At 46.5% G+C, this 26,778-nt stretch overlaps 1 protein-coding gene across 3 annotated transcripts in view; it reads right to left on the bottom strand.

Annotated features, from left to right (window-relative positions):
- LOC140905226 (uncharacterized) overlaps nt 1–26,778 on the bottom strand; it is a 78,892-nt gene that overhangs the window by 34,029 nt on the left and 18,085 nt on the right. For all 3 annotated transcript variants that reach the window (XM_078851143.1, XM_073328117.1, XM_073328115.2), the window contains one exon: nt 20,424–20,615. In XM_078851143.1, coding sequence (XP_078707269.1) covers nt 20,424–20,615 — 192 coding nt within the window. The remainder of the gene's footprint in view (nt 1–20,423; nt 20,616–26,778) is intronic.

The raw sequence follows: 26,778 nt of genomic DNA, 5'->3' as shown, positions 1-26,778 counted from the left end.
GCCAGCTCCATGCTGCAGACACACTCCTGAGTGGAGTACACAGGTGGTGGTGGATCTCCTGGATCTGTGGGGAGAAGAGGCTGTGCAGGCACAGCTCCGCTACAGCTGTAGAAACACTGATATCTCCCAGCAGGTCGCTCAGGGAACGGAGGAGAAAGGAAACAAGAGGAACCTGTAGCAGTGCCACGTGAAAGCCAAGTTGCTGCGGCAGGTGTACCAGAAGGCAAGGGAGGCTGACACTTGCTCTGGTGCAAAACCTCACACATGCCACTTTTACAAAGAGCTGCATGCCATCCTTGGCGGAGACCCAAAGCCCCATGAATACTTTGGGGGAGCAGGAGTCACAGCCACCCCTCCCCCATGAACAGTGATGAAGAGGAGGCGTATGGGGGACAGGTGACCGAGGGGATCCAGTGGCACAGCAAGCCAGGAACTGTTTTTGACTCTGGACAGTCCAGCCAGTCCCTCCAATCCAGCACAGATGAGCCTGAAGCAGGGGAAGGAACCTCTGGTAAGTACGCAATTTGCTTGGAAATTGCAGGGACACATCTGTTTATTTACTCTTTTTTACTTATGCTAGAAGATGTAGTGAAATAACCAAAAGACGTAGAGGTGCGATCTGCTTCCCATTCCCCTGTACAGTTAGGCAGAGAAGGCCACGCAGAACGGTTTGTTTATGTGCACTTGGATGTCCCATGAATCCTCCATACCTACCACTGCTGGGACTGCCACCATGCTCTATGAATCCCAACGAGAGGTGAGAATATACTGCTTGCAAATTGTGGGGGTCAAGGGGAGTGAGTTCAGTATACTAAGTTGCCATTTATCTTGTGAATAGTACCTCTGTGCATTGTACCTTTTCCAGCCAGAAATGTGGCCTTGAGGGTCTCACTATCCACAATGGCAGAGCAACTCAGCCAGATAAAGAGGAGGGGGATGACAAATTCAAAGATATCTTGCAAGCCTCTGCTGCTTCAAATACTAAGCACAGGGCTTGGAGGATCACTCATGCTGACAGTAGGGGCAGGGATAAAGCGGAGAGGGGAAAGGCACAGGGAAAGGAGAGAGACATGTACCAGGAGATATTACTGCTTCTCAAGCAGCAAACAAATATGTTGCAGACTCTTGATGGCTTTCAGGTTCAACAGACCCGTGCTCACCTCCCTCTGAAGCCCGTTCCACGTGGCATGGAGGGCCACTACATTACCCCTACCAGCTACCATTTCACCCTGGGGGACAGTACAGGCAATCACAGCTGCACATACAGGGACCAATGAAAGATGCAGATGGTGTATATGTATGGGAAATGGAAATGACTGTTCTTTCCCCTGTATTTATAAAGTTCCATTCAGTTATAAATGTGTCTGTTTGCATAGGTTTGGAATAATAGTCTATTTATGGAAACTTAATTCATCTTTATTAGCTCACAACATATGCTGGCTGAGGCTGACATCGTTCACAGATAATAGCAATAGGTGCATTTATAATGTTATATTGCTACACACACAGCACTCATTACAAGGTTTATACAGGGGCACAAAAAAGCAATGCCAGGCACACTATAGCAACACATATTACCATAACTCACTATTAAATTGGTCTTTCAAACCCTCCGTGAGCCGAATAGCTTCACGTTGAGCTCTTCCTATAACCCTGGTATCCAGCTGCTCAAAATCAGCAGACAGCCGTTCCACCTCCTCCCTGGCAGACATTTTTCTCCCTTTGCTTCACAGATATTATGAAGGACACAGCAGGCAGCTATAATCACTGGGATATTTTTTTCATTGAGGTTCAATTTCATGAGTAGACAGTGCCAGCGGCCACTCAAACAGCCAACAGCATATTCAATTGTCATAATGTATCTGCTGAGCCTGTAGTTGAAGTGTTCCCTGGTGCTATCAAGGTGGCTGGTGTATGCTACAGAAGTAAGGTGTAGGCTGGGTCTCCCAGAATCACTATTGGCATTTCAACATCCCCAGTGGTAATACTCTGGTCTGGAAAGGAAGTCCCTGCTTGCAGCTTTCTGAACAAAGCTGTGTTTCTAAAGATGTGCATGTCACGTACCTTCCTTTACCAGCCCACATCGATGGTGGTAAAAGATCCCCAGTGATCCACAAGTGCTTGCAATACCATAGAAAAGTAGCCTTTTCTGTTGATTTACTTTGAAGCACGGTGGTCAAGTGCCAAAATAGGGATATGCATGCCATCTATTGCCCCACTGCACTTTAGGAACCCCACTGCTGCAAAACCATCCACTATATCATGCACATTGCCCAGAGTCACAGTCCTTTGTAGCAGGAGGTGATTAATGGCCCTGCACACTTGCATCACAGCAATCTCCATGGTGGATTTCCCAACTTCAAATTGATTCCCAACTGATCAGTAGCAATGTGGCATTGCAAGCTCCCACACAGCAATCCAGGGCCAGCCCACAACATTTTGGCACCTGAGGCGGGGAGCTCAAATGATGCCCCCATGCTCCCTTGCTTGTGCCAAAACTTTGAAAGGTCTCAATTCTGCCTTCTTCCTGTTTTACTCCTCTCATGGTACTGCTCTGCTACCTACCCAAATAAAGGAGAACTAACAACTTAAAATGCCTTGTTCAAAAATTGTAAGTAACACTAACTTTCAAACACCTGAACAGCAAATGTAACTTTTCTTGTCTGCATAGTAAACACTGGCATTTTATCTGTTTGAATAATCAAAGTGGTGCTTTCCATGCCTTCTTGGTTGCAAAGATTTGAACTGTTTCCTGAAGGTCCACAGTCTGGGCCAGCTCATGCTTTATTGAGATGGTGCAAGGCTGACCAGCCTCTCCTGTGTCATTGTGGAGCGTAGGTGTGTTTTTATTAACTTCAGCTTGGAGAAGCTGCGTTCTCCACTGGCAACTGTTACAGGAAGTGTTAGAAGCATGTGCAAAGCAACAAAAGCATTTGGGAAGAGGGTGGTCATCTTATGTGTGCACATATATTCCAGAACAGCCTTTGGAGTTGATCCTGCTGAAATGTATCTTGAAAGGGCTTTCAGTTCATCACTTAAATCACTCGCATCAATATCGTGCATGTCATCATGTGTCAACGCTGTCTCTAGTGCCCTGCATTGCTGGTGTAGGTCTTCTTCAGGTATAGTGAGGAGTTTTGGAATATCATACAACATCCCAAATATACTGCTGTGTTCCTTGAGCTGCATGAAACGTTCTTCAACTGACTGTATTGCACAATCTAGCACCTGGTTAAATAATTCAACTTTGAATTGTTGTTTGGGACCTCTTATGGGATTATCCTGCGCCTCGTAATCAAAATGTCTTCTTCTTCGGTGACTCTTGTATTCTTGAATGGGTGGGAAAATAGCTTCAGTGTGAAGTTCCTCTGCCAACTTCTGTGCACTCTTCAGAACGTTTTGAAATCCGTCTTCTGACCGGTAAGACTGTAGGTATGACTTTGCTTTGTCCAGTTGTTCCATTGCTCCAGATATATCAAGGTCAACACCTTGGAGTCTCTTGCTTACAACATTTATTTCAAACAGTATGTCATGCCACAACACTAAGCCACACAGAAATTTGAAGTTATGTATGTTTCTGATGATTCCATTTCCCTCTGCCACTGTTCTCCCATGAACAGTTCCTGTCATAGCATTATCCTCCATGTTGGCAACTATGGCATCATCTATCTTCCCAATCTGGTGTTTGATAGGCTCTATCGCCTCCACTCGACTTTCCTATCGTGTGGCACTCAGTGGTTTCAGTGTCAAAGAGGATGTTCCCAGATGTTGCTTCAAAATTTGCCATCGATGAGTTGATGCAGAGAAAAATACATAAGATGATTTGAATTGCATTAAAAAATTCAGCAGCCTCACTAGAAGCTGATGCTGCATCACTGACCACCACGTTCAATGAATGAGAACTGCATGGGACAAAAAAAGCTGGAGGATTTAATTCTCAGATCTGTGTCTGCACTCCTCTGTTCTTTCCTCTCATGTTGGCACCATTATCCTAGCCCTGACCTCTCATGTCAGCTATCACAATTCCCATATCTTCCAGCTTTTTAAGAAGCACATTTGTCATACCAGTTCCTGTAGTATCATCAATGTCAGTAAATTCTAGAAAATGCTCTCTGACAGTCTCCACTGCAGGGACATTTTCACTAAGTTCTGTTGTTGTTACAAAACGTACCAGTAATCTGTTCCGTATAGCTGATTTCAGGTGTGCAGTCCAGAATAACAGAGTAATATCTTGCTGACTTCAGATCTGCCACAATCTTCCGTTTGACTTTTGTTGCCAGTAACTGTGTGATCACATTTTTAATTGTTTTTCCAAGGTAGTGGTGTGTGTACATTTCTTGGGTGGTGACTCTTCTTAGATGCTCCTGGAGTGCAGTATCAAACACAGCCATCAGCTCCACAATTTTAAGGAAGTTTCCTTTGTTTGGCACATACAGCTGATCTGAAGTGCCACACAGTGCTAGGTTTTGGGTAGCAAGCATTCTCACAATGGCAATGAGCCTTTTCAGAACAGTTTGCAGTGAAGAGACTCGATGCACAATCTTCTCTTGATGCTGATCATCTATGGTGGCCTTTAACCTTAGTCTCATCTCAAGCTCTTTCCACCTATGGAATGCTCTCTGGTGATTTGCTGCCTTCTCATGGCATGCCAGATTTCTAGCCAGATTTTTCCTGTCCTTTCTTCCTGTAGAACTCAGTGTGGACGGAACATTAGACTGGAAGAGTTTGCAACAAAAACAGTATGCAGCATTCTGGGGTTTTGAGTACATAAGCCAGGGCCTCTCCACTTCATCACCATTGGGGATTTCACGCCAGTAATGTGTTGGATGGCAACTTCTATTTTCATTGTCTTTGGAGAACATGAAGTTTTTCACTTGCTGTGGCCCATGCCATACAAGGAAGTCCCTCAGGCTACTGCTCAAGTGGGTCCACAGTCCTGGATCATCTAAACTTAAGGAACTAAATGCAGCAGCAGCTGTTTCTTGGCATAGGAGCGTCTTCACTTAAGCACTACAGTGGCACAGTTGCATCAGTGCAGCTGCGCCGAGGCACTGTTTTAAATGTAGTCCTGCTTTAGGACTGCAGCTGCACCGCTGTAGCACTTCCATGAAGATGCTACCTATGCCGCTTCTCCCATCAGCGTAGGTAATCCACCTCCCCAAGAAGCAGCCACTGGATCGATGGGAGAAACTCTTTCAACACAGTGCTGTCTTCACTGAGATTTAGGTTGGCATAACTGTGTCGCTCAGGGGTTAGGAAAACTGTTTAACGTAAGTAGCTAACACACATTTCCAGGGAACATTCAAGGTGAAGTGACCCGTTAGCACCCCTCCAGTCATAGGGAGGAAAGGAAGGGGGTGGGAAAGCAGTTGGGGCCATTGTTAGTGGGTTAGAGACCGATTTATGGCTCATTACAACAATCTAACAATCCCCCAGCTGCTTCCCCTGCCCCCTTCCTTTCCTCCCTATGACTGGAGGAGTGTAAACAGGCCACTTTGCTTCTACTTATGTTAAACAATCTGTTCCATCTTGTATTTAGGTGCAACACTTTGAGGCTTGGTCTACACTAGCAACTTATGTCAGTATAACTTCGTAACTTAGGGGTGTGGAAAATCAACACTCCTGTGTCACTCAGTTATACCAACCTAACTCCCAGTGTAGCCAGCGCTATGTCGATGGCAGGGCTTCTCCTGTTAACATAGCTACCCTCTCTTGGGGAGATGGAGTACCTACACTGAAGGGAGTGCTACTGTGGTGCAGCTGCACCAATGCAGCTGTGCTGCTGCAGGCTTTTAAGTGTAGACAAGCCCTGAGTACCTTTCCCAGACCTGAAGAAGAGCTCTGTCCAAGCTCAAAAGCTTGCCTTTCTCCCAAACAGAAGTTGGTCCAATAAAAGATATTTCCCCACCTTGTCTCTCCAGTATCCTGGGAGCAGACATACCAACTCTCAAGAACTGAACGTGAGAGTGGCAATTTCTGAGTAAAATTAAGTCTCACTCATGATCTCGTGAGAGAACTCAAGTGTCAGTGTTTTTGTGTTTGCAGTCAAACAGGAGTTACCTCACCCTAAACAAAGGAAAAAATGGTTACTCCCTTCTTGTAACTGTTGTTCTTCGAGATGTGTTGCTCATGTCCATTCCAATTAGGTGTGCGCGCACTGCGTGCACAGTCATCGGAAGGTTTTTCCCCTAACAGCACCCATCAGGTCGGCCGTGGAGCCCCCTGGAGTGGAGCCTTCATGGCGGTGAATATAGGTCCCTGCCAACCCACTGCCTCCTCAGTTCCTTCTTGCCGGTTACTCCAACAGAGGTTGAGGTGGGTGGGTTTGGAATGGACATGAGCAAAACATCTCGAAGAACAGTTACGAGAAGGTAAGTAAATGAGTGCTTGCTCATGTTGATTCCAATTAAGTGACTCACAAGCCCTACCCAGGAGGTGGGGTTGGAGTTCATGGAATTGCTGACTGGAGCACCGCTCTGCCAAATGGTGCATCGTCTCTGGCATGCTGGGTAATTGCGTAACGAGAGATAGAACTGTGACCACATCACCGCCCTGTAGATCTTCTGTGTTGGGACCTGTGCCAGGAACACCTCCAAGGAGGCCTGTGCTCTTGTGGAATGTATCGGTAGTGTGGGGCCAGTACTTTGGCTAAATCATAGCATGCCCGGATACAGGACGTGATCCACAATGAGACCCTCTGCAACAAGACCGGGAGTCCTTTCATCCAGTCTGCGACTGCCACGAACAGCTGGTTCAACTTACGCAATGGCTTTGTGCATTCAATGTAAAAGGCCAGCGCTTATTGAAAATCCAGGGAGTATACCCTTTGTTCTTGGCTATCTGTGTGAGGCTTCGGGTAAAAGACAGGCAGAAAAATGTCCTGGATGGAGTGGAATTGAGATACAATCTTTTGGAGAAAAGCCGGGTGAGGCCTAAGCTGCACCTGGTTCTTATAGAAAATGGTGTAAGGAGGCTTGGAGGGGAGGGCTTTAAGCTCCGACACCCTCCTTGCTGAAGTAATGGTGACTAGGAAGGCCACCTTCCATGATGGGTAAAGCAGCGAACAAGTCGCCAGGGGTTCAAATGAGGGCCCCATTAGTCTGGAAAGGACCAGGTTGAGGTCCCACACCGGGATTGGCTGTCTGATCTGGGGGTATAGCCTGTCTAGACCCTTCAGGAAATGGCTAACCATCGGGTTGGTGAAGACAGAACACCCACCCGCTCCCGGGTGGAAGGCAGAGGTGGCTGCCAGGTGTACTTTGATGGATGATGCCGCTAGGCCCTGCTGTTTTAAGTGCAGTAGGTAGTCCAGGATAAGCAGTATGGACGCCTGCATTGGAGGAGCGTGACCCTGAAATCACCAGATTGCAAATCTTTTCCACTTGGCCAGGTAGGTAGCCCTGGTGGAAGGTTTCCTGCTACCAAGTAAGACCTCCCTAACAGACTCCGAGCACATGAGCTCCATAGGGTTTAGCCATGAAGACTCAAGATCGGGATGGTGAAGGCGACTGTGGTCTTGGGTGATGAAGTCTGGGACCAGGGACAATGTGATTAGGGCATCCGCCGACAGCTCGAAGAGCATGGTGTACCAGTGCTGGTGAGGCCATGCCGGTGCTACCAGTATGACCGCCACCTTGTCCCTGCAGATCTTGAGCAGAACCTTGTGGATGAGTGGAAATGGTGGGAACACGTACTACAGGGGGTCCGTCCAGGGGAGGAGAAACACGTCTGCAAGGGAGCCCGGACTGTGATTCCGGAAAGAGCAGAATTGAGGGCACTTTCTGTTGCTCCTTGTGGCAAACAGGTTGATCTGGGGAACTCCCCACACCCGGGAAATGCTGTGTATTACATCCAAGCAGATGGACCACTTGTGATTGTGGAAGGATCTGCTGAGGTAGTCCGCCAACTCATTCTGAGACCATGGGAGGTAAAACGCTTCCAGGTGAATAAAGTGGGCTATGCAGAAGTCCCACAGGTTGAGGGCTTCCCGACATAGGCGAGAGGAACGAGCCCCTCCCTGCTTGTTTATGTAAAACATGGCAGTTGTGTTGTCCGTCATGACCACCATGCAACAGGGCTTGGAAGGTTTGATACGCTTGTCGGACCACCCTCACCTACTTGACGTTGATGTGGACTGAGAGCTCGTCTTGTGACCAGAGACTTGCACCTGTAGTTCTCCCTGGTGAGCACCCCATCCCAGCGCCGACACATCTGTTACCAGAGACAGAGAGGGCTGGGGCTTGTTGAAGGGGACACTCCCGCATACCTCCTGCGGAAATGTAGAGTATGTAGAGACTCAATAACCTGCACCAGAAGGGTGACCACTGTGTCCAGACTGTTGCGGCCCGGACAGTTGACTTGTGCCTCCACTTGGCCCCTAGAATGCTCCCTGCACTGCCAGTCATCAAGGTATGGGGGTATACCTGCACTTGCCTCCAGTGGAGGAAGGCAGCCACGACCAACATGCACTTGGTGAACACTTATGGGGCTGTAAACAGGGGAGGACCTTGAATTGATAATGGTTGTGGTTGACCACGAAACTGAAGAAACTTCTGTGGGCAGGACATATCAAGATGTGGAAGTACACATCCTTGAAGTCAAGGGCGGCGTATCAATCTCCCGGATCCAGAGAGGGGATAATCGTACTTAGGAAGACCATGCAGAACTTCAGCTTCTTCATGAAGTTGCTGAGGCCTCGCAGGTCAAGGATGGGTCTGAGACCCCCCTTGGCTCTGGGGATTAGGAAATAACGGGAGTAGAATCCCTTGCCCCTTAGCTCCTGAGGAACCTCCTGCACTGCCAGTGCAGTGAAGAGCGTTTGGGACCTCCTGTATAAGGAGATGCTCATGAGAACGGTCCCTGAAGAGGGACAGGGAAGGGTGGTGGGAGAGAGGGGAGGAGCAGAATTGAAGAGAATATCCCACTTCTACTGTGCAAAGGACCCAGTGATCTGATGTTATCTGGGACCAAGCACAGTAAAAGTGGGACAGACAGTTCAGGAAACAGGGATGAGGATCCAGTACGTCGACTGGTGTTCTGTCCTTGGGCGCATCTTCAAAAGGCCTGCTTACAGCCTGATGAAGACTGCGCTGGGCCTTGGCCGGGTGGAGGCTGGGAAAGCTTACACCAGCCATTCCTGCCACGCTTCCTTGAAAAGTCCCGCCTGCGCAGGGGAGGACAGAAGTGCTGTGTGGTCTGCGGCTTAAAGTATTTGTGTTGGATAGCAGGGGTATGCACGCCCAATGATTTTAGTGTAGCCTGCAAATCCTTTAGGCTGTGTAGCTTGGAGTCTGTTTGCTCCGTAAAAAGACCTGTGCCATCAAATAGCAGGTCCTGCAGTGTCTATTGCATCTCTGGGGAAAGCCCCGACGCCTGAAGCCATGAGCTTCTCCTCGTGGCAATGCCTGAGGACAGGGTGGGTGCAGCCGAGTCCGCAGCGTCCAGTGAGGCCTGTAAAGAGGTCCATGCCACTGCCTTGCCCTCATCCACTATGGCCCCAAACTCCGCCCTGGACTCCATAGGTATTAGCTCCTTGAATTTCAACATGGAGTTCCATGAATTGAAATTGTACCTACTCAGGATTGCCTGTTGGTTGGCGATCCTGAGCTGGAGCCCCCCCAATCAAGCAGACTTTCCAGCCAAAGAGGTCCAGCTTTTTAGAGTCCTTGGACTTTGGGGTTGGACCCTGGTGACCCTGCCTCTCTCGCTCATTCACTGCGGCCACCACCAACAAGCAGGGCTGCGGGTGAGTAAACAAGTACTTGTACCCCTGAAAGGGGAAGAAGTACTTTCTTTCCACTCCTTTTGCAGTCAGGGAAATGGAGGCAGGGTCTGCCACAGAGTTTTAGTGGTGGCTTGGATTGTTTTAATGAGGGGCAAAGTCACCCTTGATGGCCTCTCTGGGGCCAGGATGTCCACCATTGGATCCTCTGGCTCAACTACCTCCCCAGCCTGCAGCCCCATCTTGCAAGCCACCCTGCACAGCAGGTCCTGGTGCACTCGACTGTCAATCGGGGGCAGTCTGGAGGAGGAAGTCCCTGCCACCACTTTGTCTGGGGAGGATGCCAATGAGGCCAGAGGAGGCACAGGGTATTCCTGGACCTCCGGATCCCTGGAAGCGTCTTGCTTGGTACGTGGTCCTTGGCGCTGACTGCAGCCTCGGTGCCGGTGACAGGTCAGGATCTGGATGCATCTGTTTAGCCCACACTGATGTTGTCTCTCAACCTCAAGGAGTGGGACAACTTGCAGCTGCTGGGGGCACTCACAGTTCTGATTCCACCGAGTGCGAGCCCCTGGAGTAAGTGCCCTGGGCTTGGTGATAGGCCCAAAGTGTCCAAAAAGCCCACTGCACAAGCCCCTGCCACTGCACTTGCCATGGTACCACCCCCATCTCCTGCCTCCTGTGACGGTCCAACCTGCGTCGGCTGCGCCGTGAGTAGTAGGACTCCGCCTCCGAGTCCAACGATGTGGATCTGGAGTGCGAAGACCACACCGGTGCCAAGCAGAGCAGTGCCATGGATGGGTGCCGTGAGTGTGGTGCCGGAGAGTGGTGCCGTGATGGAGAGCCATGCCACATGGCCGGTGCCAGGGAATGGTGCTGCTGGGACGGTGCCGCAGTAGCACCAGGGCACAGTGCCACAGAGACAGAGTTGGGGACCAGCGCTACAGAGATGGAGATGGAGACTGGTGCTGTGCGAAGCGGTGCCACAGGGAGCAAAGCCTGGGGGATGGTGATCTCATCATCACTGCAGCGCCAGAGGTCTATTTCGATTGGCAGGGTACTGTGGAGCCGTCATGGCAATCAAGTCCTGAGTGGCCTCAAAAGTGTCTGGGTTGGAGGGGAGTTCTAGGTCCTCTACCTGGCACTCAGGCTCAGGAGAATTCACTGGCACCAGACTCAACGGCCCCCCTTGCAGGGCCAAAGTTGATGGTGCCGACTCCTGTGCTGTCGGTGCCGGGTGCTCCTGCGTAGCACACACTCCAGCAGCACTATCCTATGTGGCAGCTCTCAGCGTGGGCAAGCACCCCGTTTGTCTTTGTTTGATGCATATGCGGCACCAGGGAATGAGAGCAGTGCCATGCTGCCTTCAGTGCTGTGGAGCATCGGTGCTGAGTGTCTCTATGGCCAGAGTCCTTCCCTGGCACCGTCTCATGCATGGAGGCCAGGGCACTCTGCATGGAGGAGCTCAGTGCCGGGTCCTGCCGGCCTCGGGATGGTTGAGGATGAAGGGTTGTCTCCAACAGGATCTGTTTGAGCCTGAGGTCCTTCTTCATCCTTGGACAGAACCCTTTGCAGGTCTTGCACTGGTCTGTTTGGTGCACCTCCCCGAGACACTTGAGACAAGAGTCGTGAAGGTTCCGCAGGGCTCAAACTCTTGGGATCGAGGCGTGCCCCGAACTCCAAAGGGGAACAGTAATTTGGAGTGGGGGAAAGCCCCCACTCCTACAACAACTGACAATTAACACTACTAACTAAGAACTTTAGATATTTACAAAAACTAAGCTAAGACTACAAATTAGGGGAGCACTTGCGAGAGCAAGCAACTGCAGTTCCAACGACCGTCACTGGCAGTAAGTAAGAACTGAGGAGGCGGTGGGTCGGCAGGGACCTATATTCACCGCCATGAAGGCGCCACTCCAGGGGATTCCACAGCCAACCCGACAGGTGCTGCTAGGGGAAAATCCTTCTGACACTGTGCATGCAGCACACACACACCTAATTGGAATCGACATGAGCAAGCACTGGTAGAAGAATGTGGTTTCTCCTTCCAAAGTACTTTGAAAGACAATGAGAATTCATTTACATATCAGATAAACAAAGCTATCAAAAAGAAAAGGAGTACTTGTGGCACCTTAGAGACTAACCAATTTATTAGAGCATAAGCTTTCGTGAGCTACAGCTCACTTCATCAGATGCATATCGTGGGAACTGCAGCAGACTTTATATATACACAGAGAATATGAACCAATACCTCCTCCCACCCCACTGTCCTGCTGGTAATAGCTTATCTAAAGTGATCATCAGGTGGGCCATTTCCAGCATAAATCCAGGTTTTCTCACCCTCCACCCCCCCCACACAAATTCACTCTCCTGCTGGTGATAGCCCATCCAAAGTGACAACTCTTTACACAATGTGCATGACAATCAAGTTGGGCTATTTCCTGCACAAATCCAGGTTTTCTCACATCCCCCCCACCCCCATACACACACAAACTCACTCTCCTGCTGGTAATAGCTCATCCAAACTGACCACTCTTCAAGTTTAAATCCAAGTTAAACCAGAACATCTGTGGGGGGGGGTAGGAAAAAACAAGAGGAAACAGGCTACCTTGCATAATGACTTAGCCACTCCAAGTCTCTATTTAAGCCTAAATTAATAGTATCCAATTTGCAAATGAATTCCAATTCAGCAGTTTCTCGCTGGAGTCTGGATTTGAAGTTTTTTTGTTTTAAGATAGCGACCTTCATGTCTGTGATTGCGTGACCAGAGAGATTGAAGTGTTCTCCGACTGGTTTATGAATGTTATAATTCTTGACATCTGATTTGTGTCCATTTATTCTTTTACGTAGAGACTGTCCAGTTTGACCAATGTACATGGCAGAGGGGCATTGCTGGCACATGATGGCATATATCACATTGGTGGATGTGCAGGTGAACGAGCCTCTGATAGTGTGGCTGATGTTATTAGGCCCTGTGATGGTGTCCCCTGAATAGATATGTGGGCACAATTGGCAACGGGCTTTGTTGCAAGGATAAGTTCCTGGGTTAGTGGTTCTGTTGTGTGGTATGTGGTTGTTGGTGAGTATTTGCTTCAGGTTGCGGGGCTGTCTGTAGGCAAGGACTGGCCTGTCTCCCAAGATTTGTGAGAGTGTTGGGTCATCCTTTAGGATAGGTTGTATAGTTCTATCTACTACCCAAGATCCATAAACCTGGAAATCCTGGGCGCCCCATCATCTCAGGCATTGGCATCCTGACAGCAGGATTGTCTGGCTATGTAGACTCCCTCCTCAGGCCCTACGCTACCAGCACTCCCAGCTACCTTCGAGACACTACTGACTTCCTGAGGAAACTTCAATCCATCGGTGATCTTCCTGATAACACCATCCTGGCCACTATGGATGTAGAAGCCCTCTACACCAACATTCCACACAAAGATGGACTACAAGCCGTCAAGAACACTATCCCCGATAATGTCACGGCTAACCTGGTGGCTGAACTTTGTGACTTTGTCCTTACCCATAACTACTTCACATTTGGGGACAATGTATACCTTCAGATCAGCGGCACTGCTATGGGTACCCGCATGGCCCCACAGTATGCCAACATTTTTATGGCTGATTTAGAACAATGTTTCCTCAGCTCTCGTCCCCTAAAGCCCCTACTCTACTTGCGCTATATTGATGACATCTTCATCATCTGGACCCATGGAAAAGAAGCCCTTGAGGAATTCCACCATGATTTCAACAATTTCCATCCCACCACCAACCTCAGCCTGGTCCAGTCCACACAAGAGATCCACTTCCTGGACACTACAGTGCTAATAAACAATGGTCACATAAACACCATCCTATACCGGAAACCTACTGACCGCTATTCCTACCTGCATGCCTCCAGCTTTCACCCTGACCACACCACATGATCCATCGTCTACAGCCAAGCTCTGCGATACAACCGCATTTGCTCCAACCCCTCAGACAGAGACAAACACCTACAAGATCTCTGTCAAGCTTTCTTACAACTACAATACCCACCTGCAGAAGTAAAGAAACAGATTGATAGAGCCAGAAGAGTTCCCAGAAGTTACCTACTACAGGACAGGCCTAACAAAGAAAATAACAGAACGCCACTAGCCGTCACCTTCAGCCCCCAACTAAAACCCCTCCAATGCATTATTAAGGATCTACAACCTATCCTAAAGGATGACCCAACACTCTCACAAATCTTGGGAGACAGGCCAGTCCTTGCCTACAGACAGCCCCGCAACCTGAAGCAAATACTCACCAACAACCACATACCACACAACAGAACCACTAACCCAGGAACTTATCCTTGCAACAAAGCCCGTTGCCAATTGTGCCCACATATCTATTCAGGGGACACCATCACAGGGCCTAATAACATCAGCCACACTATCAGAGGCTCGTTCACCTGCACATCCACCAATGTGATATATGCCATCATGTGCCAGCAATGCCCCTCTGCCATGTACATTGGTCAAACTGGACAGTCTCTACGTAAAAGAATAAATGGACACAAATCAGATGTCAAGAATTATAACATTCATAAACCAGTCGGAGAACACTTCAATCTCTCTGGTCACGCAATCACAGACATGAAGGTCGCTATCTTAAAACAAAAAAACTTCAAATCCAGACTCCAGCGAGAAACTGCTGAATTGGAATTCATTTGCAAATTGGATACTATTAATTTAGGCTTAAATAGAGACTTGGAGTGGCTAAGTCATTATGCAAGGTAGCCTGTTTCCTCTTGTTTTTTCCTACCCCCCCCCCCCCAGATGTTCTGGTTTAACTTGGATTTAAACTTGAAGAGTGGTCAGTTTGGATGAGCTATTACCAGCAGGAGAGTGAGTTTGTGTGTGTATGGGGGTGGGGGGGATGTGAGAAAACCTGGATTTGTGCAGGAAATAGCCCAACTTGATTGTCATGCACATTGTGTAAAGAGTTGTCACTTTGGATGGGCTATCACCAGCAGGAGAGTGAATTTGTGTGGGGGGGTGGAGGGTGAGAAAACCTGGATTTATGCTGGAAATGGCCCACCTGATGATCACTTTAGATAAGCTATTACCAGCAGGACAGTGGGGTGGGAGGAGGTATTGGTTCATATTCTCTGTGTATATATAAAGTCTGCTGCAGTTCCCACGATATGCATCTGATGAAGTGAGCTGTAGCTCACGAAAGCTTATGCTCTAATAAATTGGTTAGTCTCTAAGGTGCCACAAGTACTCCTTTTCTTTTTGATAGCTTTGTTTATCTGATATGTAAATGAATTCTCATTGTCTTTCAAAGTACTTTGGAAGGAGAAACCACATTCTTCTACCAGTGCTTGCTCATGTCGATTCCAATTAGGTGTGTGTGTGCTGCATGCACAGTGTCAGAAGGATTTTCCCCTAGCAGCACCTGTCGGGTTGGCTGTGGAATCCCCTGGAGTGGCGCCTTCATGGCGGTGAATATAGGTCCCTGCCGACCCACCGCCTCCTCAGTTCTTACTTACTGCTCCACTGCAGCGCATGTGGAGTCCCCTCTCCCAGGCATGGGGAAGGTGAAGAACCCTAAAGAGGGCTGCAGAGAGGTAAAAGCTGATGGAGTGGGGAGGCTGTATTGATGTCAGGTTCCGAGCAGATGAGGTGAGTGCTGGGAGGGTGAACTGAGGGCTGTGGGGGTCGATGGGGTAGGCGGGCTGAACTGATGGGGTGGTGATGATGAGAACTGGGGGACTGAACTGGCGGGGGCTGAATTAAGGGGGGTTGGGTGGGAAGAGAATTAATGGGGGACTGGGAGACAGGACTAATTGCTGAGCAGGAGATGGGCAGATATGGGGAGGGGAAGGGAGCGCTCCTGCAACAGGAGCCAAAAATCATCTTATCCAGTACATGTGAGAGAGTGGGCAACACTAACTGTCACATGCACGTGCCCTGGGGATGGGCAGGGGGAGTTCAAAAATCAAGAGACTGACCTAAAAAACACAATATCATCCTTTTTTAAAAATGTCATGATTTTTAGGCCAATCTCATGATTTTGGGGAGTCTGACTCGTGATTTTTGATCTCTTGACGTTGGCAATACTGTAGGAACAATACAGCTATAACAACACTGCATATAAGTGTCTAAGGCACTTCTGAAAATGTTATCCTGTTATTTGTATACAGACCCAACTTTAATTTCTAAACTAAAACAAACAGATTCACACACTGCATCATTCAAAGAATTGACACCTAGTACAAATTGTATTGAAAGAAAACTATGGTTCTACTCTAAGAACACTAAAGAAATGGTGGGGGGAGAGGGGGAATCAGCAGAGGATTAATCCTCAACTATCAAATCAAATAAGAGCACTTTCTCTTAATGTGGTATGCTGTGATGGAACTGACATATTTGATACTTAACAGATCATTTCCTTTACTTTGTGGGCTTGAGCATATCTTTAACATTCCTTTAATGCTATTTTGCTAAATAAGTTACGTTGCACATATCATGCTCAGTAAATGTAAGTCTACTGTGACGGGGCAAGGCCAGATGGCTATAGAAAAGTAGTGGGAGATAGATATATTAGCTCCAGGCTAAACAAATCCCTGGTACCAGGTTAAGTGAAATGGAAGCTGCTCCAGGTCAATTAAGACACCTGGGGCCAATTAAGAACTTTCCAGAAGGCAGGGAGAATGCTAGGTTGATTGGGACACCTGAAGCCAATCAAGGGCTGGCTGAAACTAGTTAAAAGCCTCCCAGTTAGTCAGCTGGGTGTGCATGTCAGGAGCTGTGGAAGGAAGCTGTGCTGTTGGAGAGGCTGAGTAGTACACACCATATCAGGCACAAGGAAGGAGGCCCTAAGTTAAGGGCGAAGTGGAGCTTGAGGAAGTGAGGGCTGCTGTGGGGGAAGTAGCCCAGGGAATTGTACATGTAATGTTTCTAAAAGGTCAGCTACCATAGGGTACTGATACTATTAGGGTCCCTGGGCTGGAGCCTGGAGTAGAGGGTGGGCCTGGGCTCCCCCCCACCTTTGCCCCCTGATTAATCACTGAGACTGGGAGACAACAGAGACTGTGCAAGGAAGGATAATTTCTCCACCTCCCTTGCTGGCTTATGATGAAAATGGCTCAGTAGACTGTGACCTTTGTCTCTAGAGAAAGAAGGGTTACATGGAGGGTCACAGTGAGCCTCTGAGGCTAGCTAAATCCACCAGGAAACACGGGACCCACAGAGGCAAGGACAGAGCTTTGTCACACTACATATAAAAATGTTAGCTGTTTTCAATGCAATGCTTTTAAAAAATACATTACATTTTCTATGCTTTCCTCCCCGCCCATTTTTAAGTAGTCCAGTATTCATCTCCTAGTCTCCTCTTCAATATCTCCTTTCCATTGTTCAACTGTTTTCTGAATTCAAATTTGAATATCACTTCCATGCAGATAACATTCAACTGCAGATCCCTTTTACTGCTTTGGCTGTTTACTATAAGCCTGTATTAACCTCATCATTTCTTTGTTCCATTATAATTTATTTCTATTTAACATTTCAAATATTTATATCCCACAAATTCTCTATAAGAACACCCTCCATCATTTCACTCCTCCTCTTCAAAAATCAAATAGTACATTCAGTCCTATTGCCAGGAACTAAGACTCACCCCCAGTTCTTAGGAACTTAAATTCATCTTCAGTCCTCTTATCTTCCACCTTTCCTAAGTTTGTAAGTATTCCTCTTATCTCCTCTGAAACAACTTCCACATCAGAAAATATTTTGACCACTCCTTGGAAAAAACCTCATATTCAAGTTTTCATCTCCCTTTGCCTAGTATCATTTCATCTTTTACGTTCTCTCTAAATCCCAACTTTCCAGAGTTTAATCAGTTCAAAATGCAGTGGCTCATCACACCAATGCATCCTGACAAATTATCATGGATTTCTTATCAACTTCAGAATTTAAGAAAGAAAAAAATCTCCTTTGAAGAGCTACATTCATCACAGGATCAACAATGGCTTCCTTCTTCTTTTGGAGATGGTTGTGGCAGTAAAAAAATGTGTAACCTCTTGTCAGCCAAGGATACCTGTCACGGGGTCTATACACCCCATCATGGTTCACCAGCTAAAGAGTAACGAAGCACCTGCCTGCCTGCTCAGCCAGACCTGACTAAGTCCCATAGCAGCTGTAAGGACAAGAGGGCTGCAAAGTAAGAGGGTGTGGTGGCTGCTACAGAGGCAGTGGGACTGCAAAGAGAACCCCTCCAGCAGACTGTGAGAAACTGTCTGAGAAGCCAACACTCCAAAGAAGGAGATGCAGGACAAGAGGCTGAGGAAGCCTACAGAGGAGGAGAGGTAGGAAGCAGTTCAGGTAACAGCAAGGGACTGAGAAGGACTGGTTCTGGCTGTTCCAAACAAGGACCCTGAGCCTGAACCCTGAGCCTACTTATTCCAGCCAGTAACTTTTGGAGAAGGCCCTTAAGTTAAAGCCAGGAGACATAGGGCTGATTAGCCCTTGCTAGAGCCTTGACATTTCTAACTCCCTACCATTCTGAAAGTACGCAGCTCTGATAAATCTTGAGTTTGGTTTTGGTGTTGTATGTTGATAATTTCCAGACTATATTTAAGTTCCTGAAGGTGTTCCTGGCTTTATTGATTTTGTTCCGGATGTCCTGGCTTGTTCCACCATCCTGGCTGATGGTGCTGCCCAAGTATGTGAATGTTTCTACATTGGTGAGAACATAATCCTCTATCCGTACCTCTGGTGATGGTGAGGCAATATTAAAGGTCATGATATCTGTCTTATTGCAATTGATTTTCAGTCCAATTTGCTGGCTGAATGCATTGAGTCAAGTTGTTTTTTCTTGTATATGGTGTAGGGTATGTGATAGGAGAGCGACATCATCTGCGAAGGCCAGGTATTCAAGGAATGAGAAGAGTGTCCCTTTAATGCCTCTTGGCATGTCTTCTGTTGTATGCCGCATTACTCGATTAGTCAATGGCAATGTTGAAGAGGATTGCAGACATGACACACCCTGATGTACTCCTGTTTTGACTTCAAAACTGAGCTCACTGTGATCAACACCACATGTAAAGTTGGAATAGAAGCTTTTGCTGACATTGATTATATGGAAAGGAATTTCATATGCCCACAGAATGTACCATAGGCTGTCCTGTGTATGCTATCAAAAGCCTTCTCAAAGTCTATGGAATTTATGTAGAGTTACCGTTGCCATTCTAAGCACTGTTCTATTATGTTTCGTTGAGTGAAGATCTGGTCTGTGCACCCACACGCTTTCTGGAAACCAGCTTGCTCTTTTCTGAGAATGCTATCAACTGCCTCTGATATACGCTGGACTATGATCTTACACAATACTTTGCTTGGTACAGATAAAAGTGTGATACCATGCCAGTTATTACAATCGCTGAGAGTTCCTTTCTTTGGTATCTTCACTATAACCCCATTGGTCCACTCATCTGGCACTTTCTCCCTTTCCCAGACTGATGTAAATAGAGGGGGCCAGGATAGATGCTGCTAATTTAGGATTTACCTTGAACAATTCTGCATTCAAGTTATCCTTTATAGTGCAGAATGCTGGGGAATGAGAAAGTATGACATGTCCAAACTGTCTTCGTTCCATACAACCTGCCTCAGAAAAATCCTCCATACCTTTTGGCCCAGAACAATCTCAAACTAAGATCTATTGACACAGTGCAGCCAAGAAGATCTGACCACCATCACTGCCAGGAGGTGTTGGAGAGGGATTGGTCATGTGCTTCGGATAGAAACTGATTCCATCACCAGAGTAGCAATAAGATGGACACCTGAAGGCAAGTGAAAATGAGGCCGCCCGAAAACAACATGGCGAAGAGCTGTGGAAGCCGTGCTGAAAAACCTGGGGCACAGCTGGGGAACGACTGAAAGACTTGCCAGAAACAGACAGAAGCGGAGGAGCTTCATCACTAACCTAAACACCAGAAGCGTAATAGGAACATGATGATGATAATGACCATTCTGACAGAGACTACTGAGAACGCAGTCAGGAGGGGTCGAGTCATAACAAGGACTTGATAAACATGGAATTGGGTGTCGTGACATAAGGGGGATGGAGCCAGGTTGGTGTAGCTCCCCATTTTGCCATAAGGGGTCACTAACAGACAAAGACCCCATATTACAACACCATAGTAAGTAAAGTATGTTCAAAAAGTGGATGGTGCTGCCCAGAAAAGGAGCGTGGCCAGGAATGAGAATTCAATATATCCCACTCAGCAGCAACTATATATTTTCTTTTTATGTACCTGTTCTGTTCTGTGTCGGTTCTGACACCGTGGCTCATTGTTGCAGTATCTGAGCACCTTCTACTAATGCATTAAGTGACATGATTAGTATCTGTCACATGTTGTTTTCTCATCTTCTCCCTAGGGAAAGAATGTGTGTGGGTTGTGGAGCATTTCATTTTTGGTAGGGTTTGTTTTTTAGAACCAAGTATTAGTAGATACTGCAGAGAAGATGCAGAATCAGGACTGAAAGGTGGGAAGGGGAATGCTCTATCTTAAGTAGTCAACAATATAGGACCAAATTCAGCCTCAGAATTAGCACTGACAGCAATAAAAGAGCTTCCTCTGCTTTCACCACGGCTCAGTTCGGTCCCATGTCTGAGCCACAGTCCTTTTTTTTTTTTTTTAAACACAATATGAGACAGATAAGTTAAACCAGATGTCACTTACCTTTTCATGATCTTTATTCTTCCCTAAAAACTGTGGATCCCCTGTTGCCATAAGAGAATTTTTAATAATTCCCTTTATGATCAAAGTGGAAATATGACAAGGCTTTAGCTTCTGGCTGCAGTTTAAATCAAAAAGCGCTTTCTTCTTTTCTTTCATTGTGTTCCAAACAAGAGCACGAACACAATATACATCCTAGAAAATAGAAAGAGTAACAGTGACTTCAGTTTTCTATATCCTGGAAGACTACTCAGGACTAAATTATGGCTACACTAAAAAAGAGAATGGGAACAAGGGGCCTCTCCTTCCAATTTCTCTGTAGTTAAGGGGTCTGAGCTAGCACAGCTAGTTAGTTATTACCAGCAGACGGTATATGTCTGGGCAGAATAGAGAGGCATGATGCAACACTAACACCATGGGAAGCACCTTTTCTACTAGCAGAGTAAAAGTAGATGCACATTATACCTTACAAAGTTGCTCTTGCTCAGGTGATGCACCTCCTCCTCTCATTCTCTGTATGGCTATGCCTTTATGAGGCACAATTTTGCTCTCAGCCTCTAAACTCAGACTACTGCATAAAGGTTGTACCAGAGCCTTAGAGTTCTTATGAACACTTCTGTATGTCACCATTGTTTGAATTTTACTACACTGTGTGTACTACCCCTTCATTACTGATAAAACTTAGAGTTTATCAAAACTGTTGGAAACTATCTCATTAACAGCAAGGTATAGTTTTAAAAATGGGAAGTATGAACAGCTGATCTCTGGCTGAAACACAGACCAGATCTGCTCTCTAAGGCAATGAGAATGAAGCAGATCACTGATGATGATACAGCAAGCAACAGTCATTGCAGTAACATCCATCAAATACATTAATTACCTACCAAAAGAATACAGATAACAGAAATAAATTGTAACAAAACATTTTCCCAAGACCAATGTCTCTTGTTTTAAAAATAAAACTTCCAGCTCTGCTGTGACAGTTATACAGAAGCAACAGAGCATACAGAAAACTGCCATCTGATAACAGTAAAGCAAGGTGAAAAGTTATGAATACTGCTGTTGATTGGCTAAAAATTATGCACACAGCTAGACTGTGCTAAAACACTCTGTTGTTGGTTACCCATTTCTCTCTTTGATGTGTTCCCTTGACTTGTTTGTTCCATCCACATGTTATATTTGTCTTTCAGACCGCAGGCTCTTTGGGGCAGTGGCTGTCATTTGCTATTTGTTTGTACAGAGCCTAGCACAAAGGGGCCCTATTTGGTTAAGGCCTGTGTGACCCTAAGAGCCCCTCAATGCCCATTGGCAGAGGGCCAACACTCTGCTGTCATAATATGTACCTAAAAGTGTCAGGGAAGGAATCATATGTAAACTGATGATGCACTGGTCCTGAAAATTATTGTGGGATTATCTATGGGTTGTGTGTGTGTGCTGGAAATATGTTCTTAAAGTGTGTTTGGGAGGCAGTGACTGCACCAAGCCTGGACAAAGGAATGTGGACTTACCTGTCTGACCGGCTTAATTACAGGCACAGGACAATGAAAGTACATTTACATATAAAGTAAACAAAGCAATCAAGCTAACAAGCAGAGGAGACAACTTAGTGAGCACACCAGGGCACCTTCCTGGCTCTTCAGGCAAGAGACAGGCTTTGGGTAATGTAAGGGAAGCAAAAAAACATATTTTAGTTATCCATCACTTAGAGGACATAGGGTACAGCACCCTCAAGCCTGAGAAAGTTGGATCCCCTAGACTGGAGGGCTTGAGGTGCTGGTAACTTGATGGAAGTAAGAAAAACTGCTTAGGCAAAGATTGTAACATGATAAAATTAAGTTTTAGTAATTAGAAAGCGTGTTTTTATTTTGTTTTATTTGTAACCAGGCCCGTCTTTTTTCTTTTGTTTGGTATCACCTAAACTTCTATTATGTAATAATAAACTTTGTGATGTTATTGACATGAACTGTGACCGTATAGATCATTGTTGCAACCAGGGTCCTATGGTTGCACCAGGTCTTGTACAGAGGAGGTCAACTGGGGTGTCTATGGAAAGGTTGTAGTTTGCTGGTTATGACTGTGCTGTCAGGATGTGTGTATCATTTTTGTATTTGAAGTCATGAATATTGGCTACATACTTGTATCTCAATGTGTTTGATTCTAAGTAGCCTCAGTGAAGCATTTGGTCAGCTTCTTGAGAAAGGACTATTCTCAGTAAATGCTCAATTACGAAACGCTTAACTGACAATGGACTTTGGAGACACCAAACCACATCTGAGCTTTCCTGGGAACATTCAAACTAACATGTAAACAATGGCGTCAGCCTGCAAAAAGCTGAATCATTCATGGACATGTGACTTGCCCAGGTGGCTACAAACTCCATCTTTTTGCTGTGATTTTCCACAGGAGACCAAAGGGATTTTTGCCCACAAAAGAGAATATAAAAGGCCCTGGAAACTGCTCCATTTTGTCTTCAGCTGGCCCAAAAGATGGCCTCTCCACCCCAAAGAGATGCCTGAAAGAAACTGGAACAAAGGACAGTAACTACAGGGTTAGAAGTGATTGCTGGACCCACACTAGGAAGGATCCAATCTGTGAAAGAAGCTTACTGGAACATCTCTGGGGTGAGATTTCATCTGTAATCAGTTTCCTAATGTATTAGGCTTAGACTTGCGTGTTTTATTTTATTTCGTTTGGTAACTTACTTTGTTCTGTCTGTTTTTACTTGGAACCACTTAAATCCTACTTCTTGTACTTAATAAAATCACTTTTGTTTATTATTGAACCCAAAGTAAGTAGTACCTGGGGGAGCAAACAGCTGTGCATATCTCTCTATCAGCATTATAGAGGGCAGACAATTTATGAGTTTACCCTGTATAAGCTTTATACAGAGTAAAATGGATTTATTTGGGATTTGGATCCCAGTGGGAGCTGGGTATCTGGGTGCTAGAGATAGGAGCACTTCCTAAGCTGTTTTCAGTTAAGTCTGCAGCTTTGGGGCACATGGTTCAAACCCTGGGTCTGTGCTGGAGAAGACTGGTACGTCTGGCTCAACAAGGCAGGGTTCTGGAGGCCCAAACTGGAAAAGAAAACAGGCTCAGAGGTAGTCTCAGCACACCAGGTGACAATCCCAAAGGGGTCTCTGTGACCGAACCCATCACCAACTTATTCTTGTTTTGTTACAAAACCATGTCAGAGCTGTATATTAAAGTGTAGTGTGAGTCTTCAACTAACCTAACAGGTTGGTGTGTGCTCTGCCTCTTTAGAGGTAGCAAACTCAGTAATTTCTGTGAATGTCCAGTGAGAGGGACTAGGGAGACGTCTCTGGGGAATTCAGGAACTGAGGTTTCACTGTTACCTGCAAAGCAAGGTTTAGATTGGCACAGTCTCAAAGAGGCAGACAGACTGGTGTATCAGAGAGCTGACGAAGCTTAGCAGCAGCTAAACTCTCACTTGCTGAGGCAGAGGGGTAGCAGAGAGGCTTACAGTTCTGGATATCCTGAACAGAATGTCTCAGCCTGTAGGTGCTACCATAATATAAATGTTAAACAACAAATATTAATAATACTCTTTAAAAACATTCTGTACTATTCAAAGTGGCCTTGATTCTGTCAGAGCAATAAGTGGAAGAGCTGCACCATTGGCCCCATTGTTGCTTAAGTAAATGTGATGTTGTTCCAGCCCAGTTTTAAAATATTGAGCTATACAGAGACATTTTCCAAAATACCACTCAATTTGTCACTTAAAATATTCCCAACATTTTACACTAATACCTCCCAACTGTAATGTCACTAGTTAAAAAACAATGCTGCATGGAGGCACATACTAAGATGCAGGCTCTTTCATATATGTCAAATTTGACAGTTCCTACACCAAAAAGCTAGGGCCCAGCACCACAAGGGGACTTAAGCATTGTTAAGCCTAGCTTTTAGGCCCTTAGAAAAATCACAGGAGCAACATTGCAATCCACAAAGTCTGAGTTAGGTGCTTAGACTCCTTCCACAATGAATGAGGAAAGGAGAGGTGCTTAAGATTGGAATCCATACAAGCCAGTACACTAGGCATGGAGCTGCCTAAACTAGCCAATGGGAGATGCTGCGGAAAGGGGTTTGCCCTAAACCCCACCCCTCTCCTGGAGATAGGCACGTAAGCCTAGACTAAAGAAAGGCACCTATTTCTGCTTAGTGATCCGCAACTGGGGAAACCTCCCTTGGAGTTAGGTAGCTTAGGGGCCCGAGTCTTTTCTTGTGAGAATGACTTAGGTGCCTTCCTCTCCACACAAAATAACCAGAGGAATATATGATGATAGTTGTGCTGCCTTTACCCCACACCTTGTAACTTTTATGCAAGTGATTAGAACGCTCATCTAGGACGGGGGAGACCCAGGTTCAATTTTGCCCTCCACCTGAGGGCGGGGAAGTATTTAAACAGGGTTCTTCCACATCACCCCAAAACATGTTCTTAACCACTGAGCTGGGGATATTCTGATGATACAAAATTATTAAAAGATAGTTAAGACCCCGGCAGACTGCGAAGAGCTGCAAAAGGATCTCTCAGAACTGGGTGACTGGGCAACAAAATGGCAGATTAAATTCAGTGTTGATAAATGCGAAGTAATGCACATTGGGAAGCATAATCCCAACTATATACATATAAAATGATGGGGCCTAAATTAGCTGCTACCACTCAAGAAAGACATCTTGTGGATAGTTCTCTGAAAACATCCACTCAATGTGCAGCGGCAGTCAAAAAGGCAAACAGAATGCTGTGAATAACTAAGAAAGGGATAGATAATAGGACAGAAAATATCATGTTGCCTCTATATAAATCCATGGTACCCCCACCTCTTGAAAACTGCAGAGGTGCAGATGTGGTCACCCTACCTCAAAAAAAATATACTGGAATTGGAAAAGGTCCAGAAAATGGAAACAAAAATGATTAGGGGTATGGAAAGGCATCTGTATGAAGAGAGATTAATAAAACTGGGTCTTTTCAGCTTGGAAAAGAGACAGCTAAGAGGAGATATGATTGAAGTCTATAAAATCATGACTGGTGTAGAGAAAGTAGATAAGAAAGTGTTTTTACTACTTCTCATAACACAAGAACTAGGGGTCACCAAATGAAATTAATAGACAGCAGGTTTAAAACAAATAAAAGGAAGTATTTCTTCACATAACGCACAGTCAATCTGTGGAACTCCTTGCCAGAGGATGTTGTAAAGGCCAAGACCATAACAGGGTTCAAAAAAGAACTAGATAAATTCATGGAGGAAAGGTCCATCAATAGCTATTAGCCAGGATGGGCAGGAATGGTGTCCCTAGCCTCTGTTTGCCAGAAGCTGGGAATGAGCGACAGGGGATGGATCACTTGATGATTACCTGTTCTGTTCATTCCCTCTGGGGAACCAGGCACTGGTCACTGTCAGAAGACTGGATACTGGGCTAGATGGACCTTTGGTCTGACCCAGTAGGGCGCTTCTTATGTTCTTATGATGTGGGGCTCCTTCAATCTCTCCTGTTCAAACTGTTCCACTTTTGATAAATACTTAACCATTGCAGCACGGGAATGGCCAGGCTCGCTGACGGGGGGGCGGGAAATGGGGCAATTGCCCAGGGGCCCGGGCGGGCCTGAGGGCTACTATGCGTGCAACCACACTGGCCAATCGTGCCAGCCTGGAGCCCCCACAAAAGAGTGGGGCCTGGAGCGGTCACGTGCACCTGGGAGTGACGGGCAGTCCAGGAAGTGATGGATTCGCCCTGGGCTCCGCCCCCACAGGGTCGGCTCTGGCCCTGGCCCTAGGGCCTGGAATTGCTGTCGGCGGGCCTGGGAATGGTCTGTAGGTCTTCCACCTCCCAGCTGGGAGCCCTAACCACCCAGCTATAGAATCTCTCTCTTTTTCAGTGATGATTTAAGTATTTATGCAAATTGGAATAGCTTCAGCAAGAGACACTGGGTAGCCTCAAATCAGAACACCACATAGCTCAGTGATTAGGATATTTTCCTGAGAGATGTGGGAGACCCCTATTCAAATCCCTTCTCTCCATGAGGCAGAGGAGGGAACTGAACTCGGGTCTCCCACATCTCAGGACAGTTCTCTAACCACTGAGCTAAACATTGTAAGGTTGGTTAGCATGTGCATAGAATCACACACGACATTTTGAATGGGACCTGATCCAGTAAGCAGCCTCTGAGTACATCTACCAGATTGTGCTCCACAGGTGACACAGGCAGAGGGGTGCCTATCTTCCCGTGGTTTCTGGATCACTCTGTGGCTTTGCAGGAGACCGGTATCCAGATGCCTAGAGGGAGGCAGCAGTGCACATGCCCAGAGGCAGAAACATAGGCATCTAGGGAACTCTTA

The sequence above is a fragment of the Lepidochelys kempii genome, chromosome 1, assembly GCF_965140285.1.
Source record: "Lepidochelys kempii isolate rLepKem1 chromosome 1, rLepKem1.hap1, whole genome shotgun sequence".
Classification (NCBI taxonomy): domain Eukaryota; kingdom Metazoa; phylum Chordata; order Testudines; family Cheloniidae; genus Lepidochelys; species Lepidochelys kempii.
The sequence above is the reverse complement of the archived record's forward strand: the minus strand, read 5'-3'. Positions and strand labels throughout refer to the sequence as shown.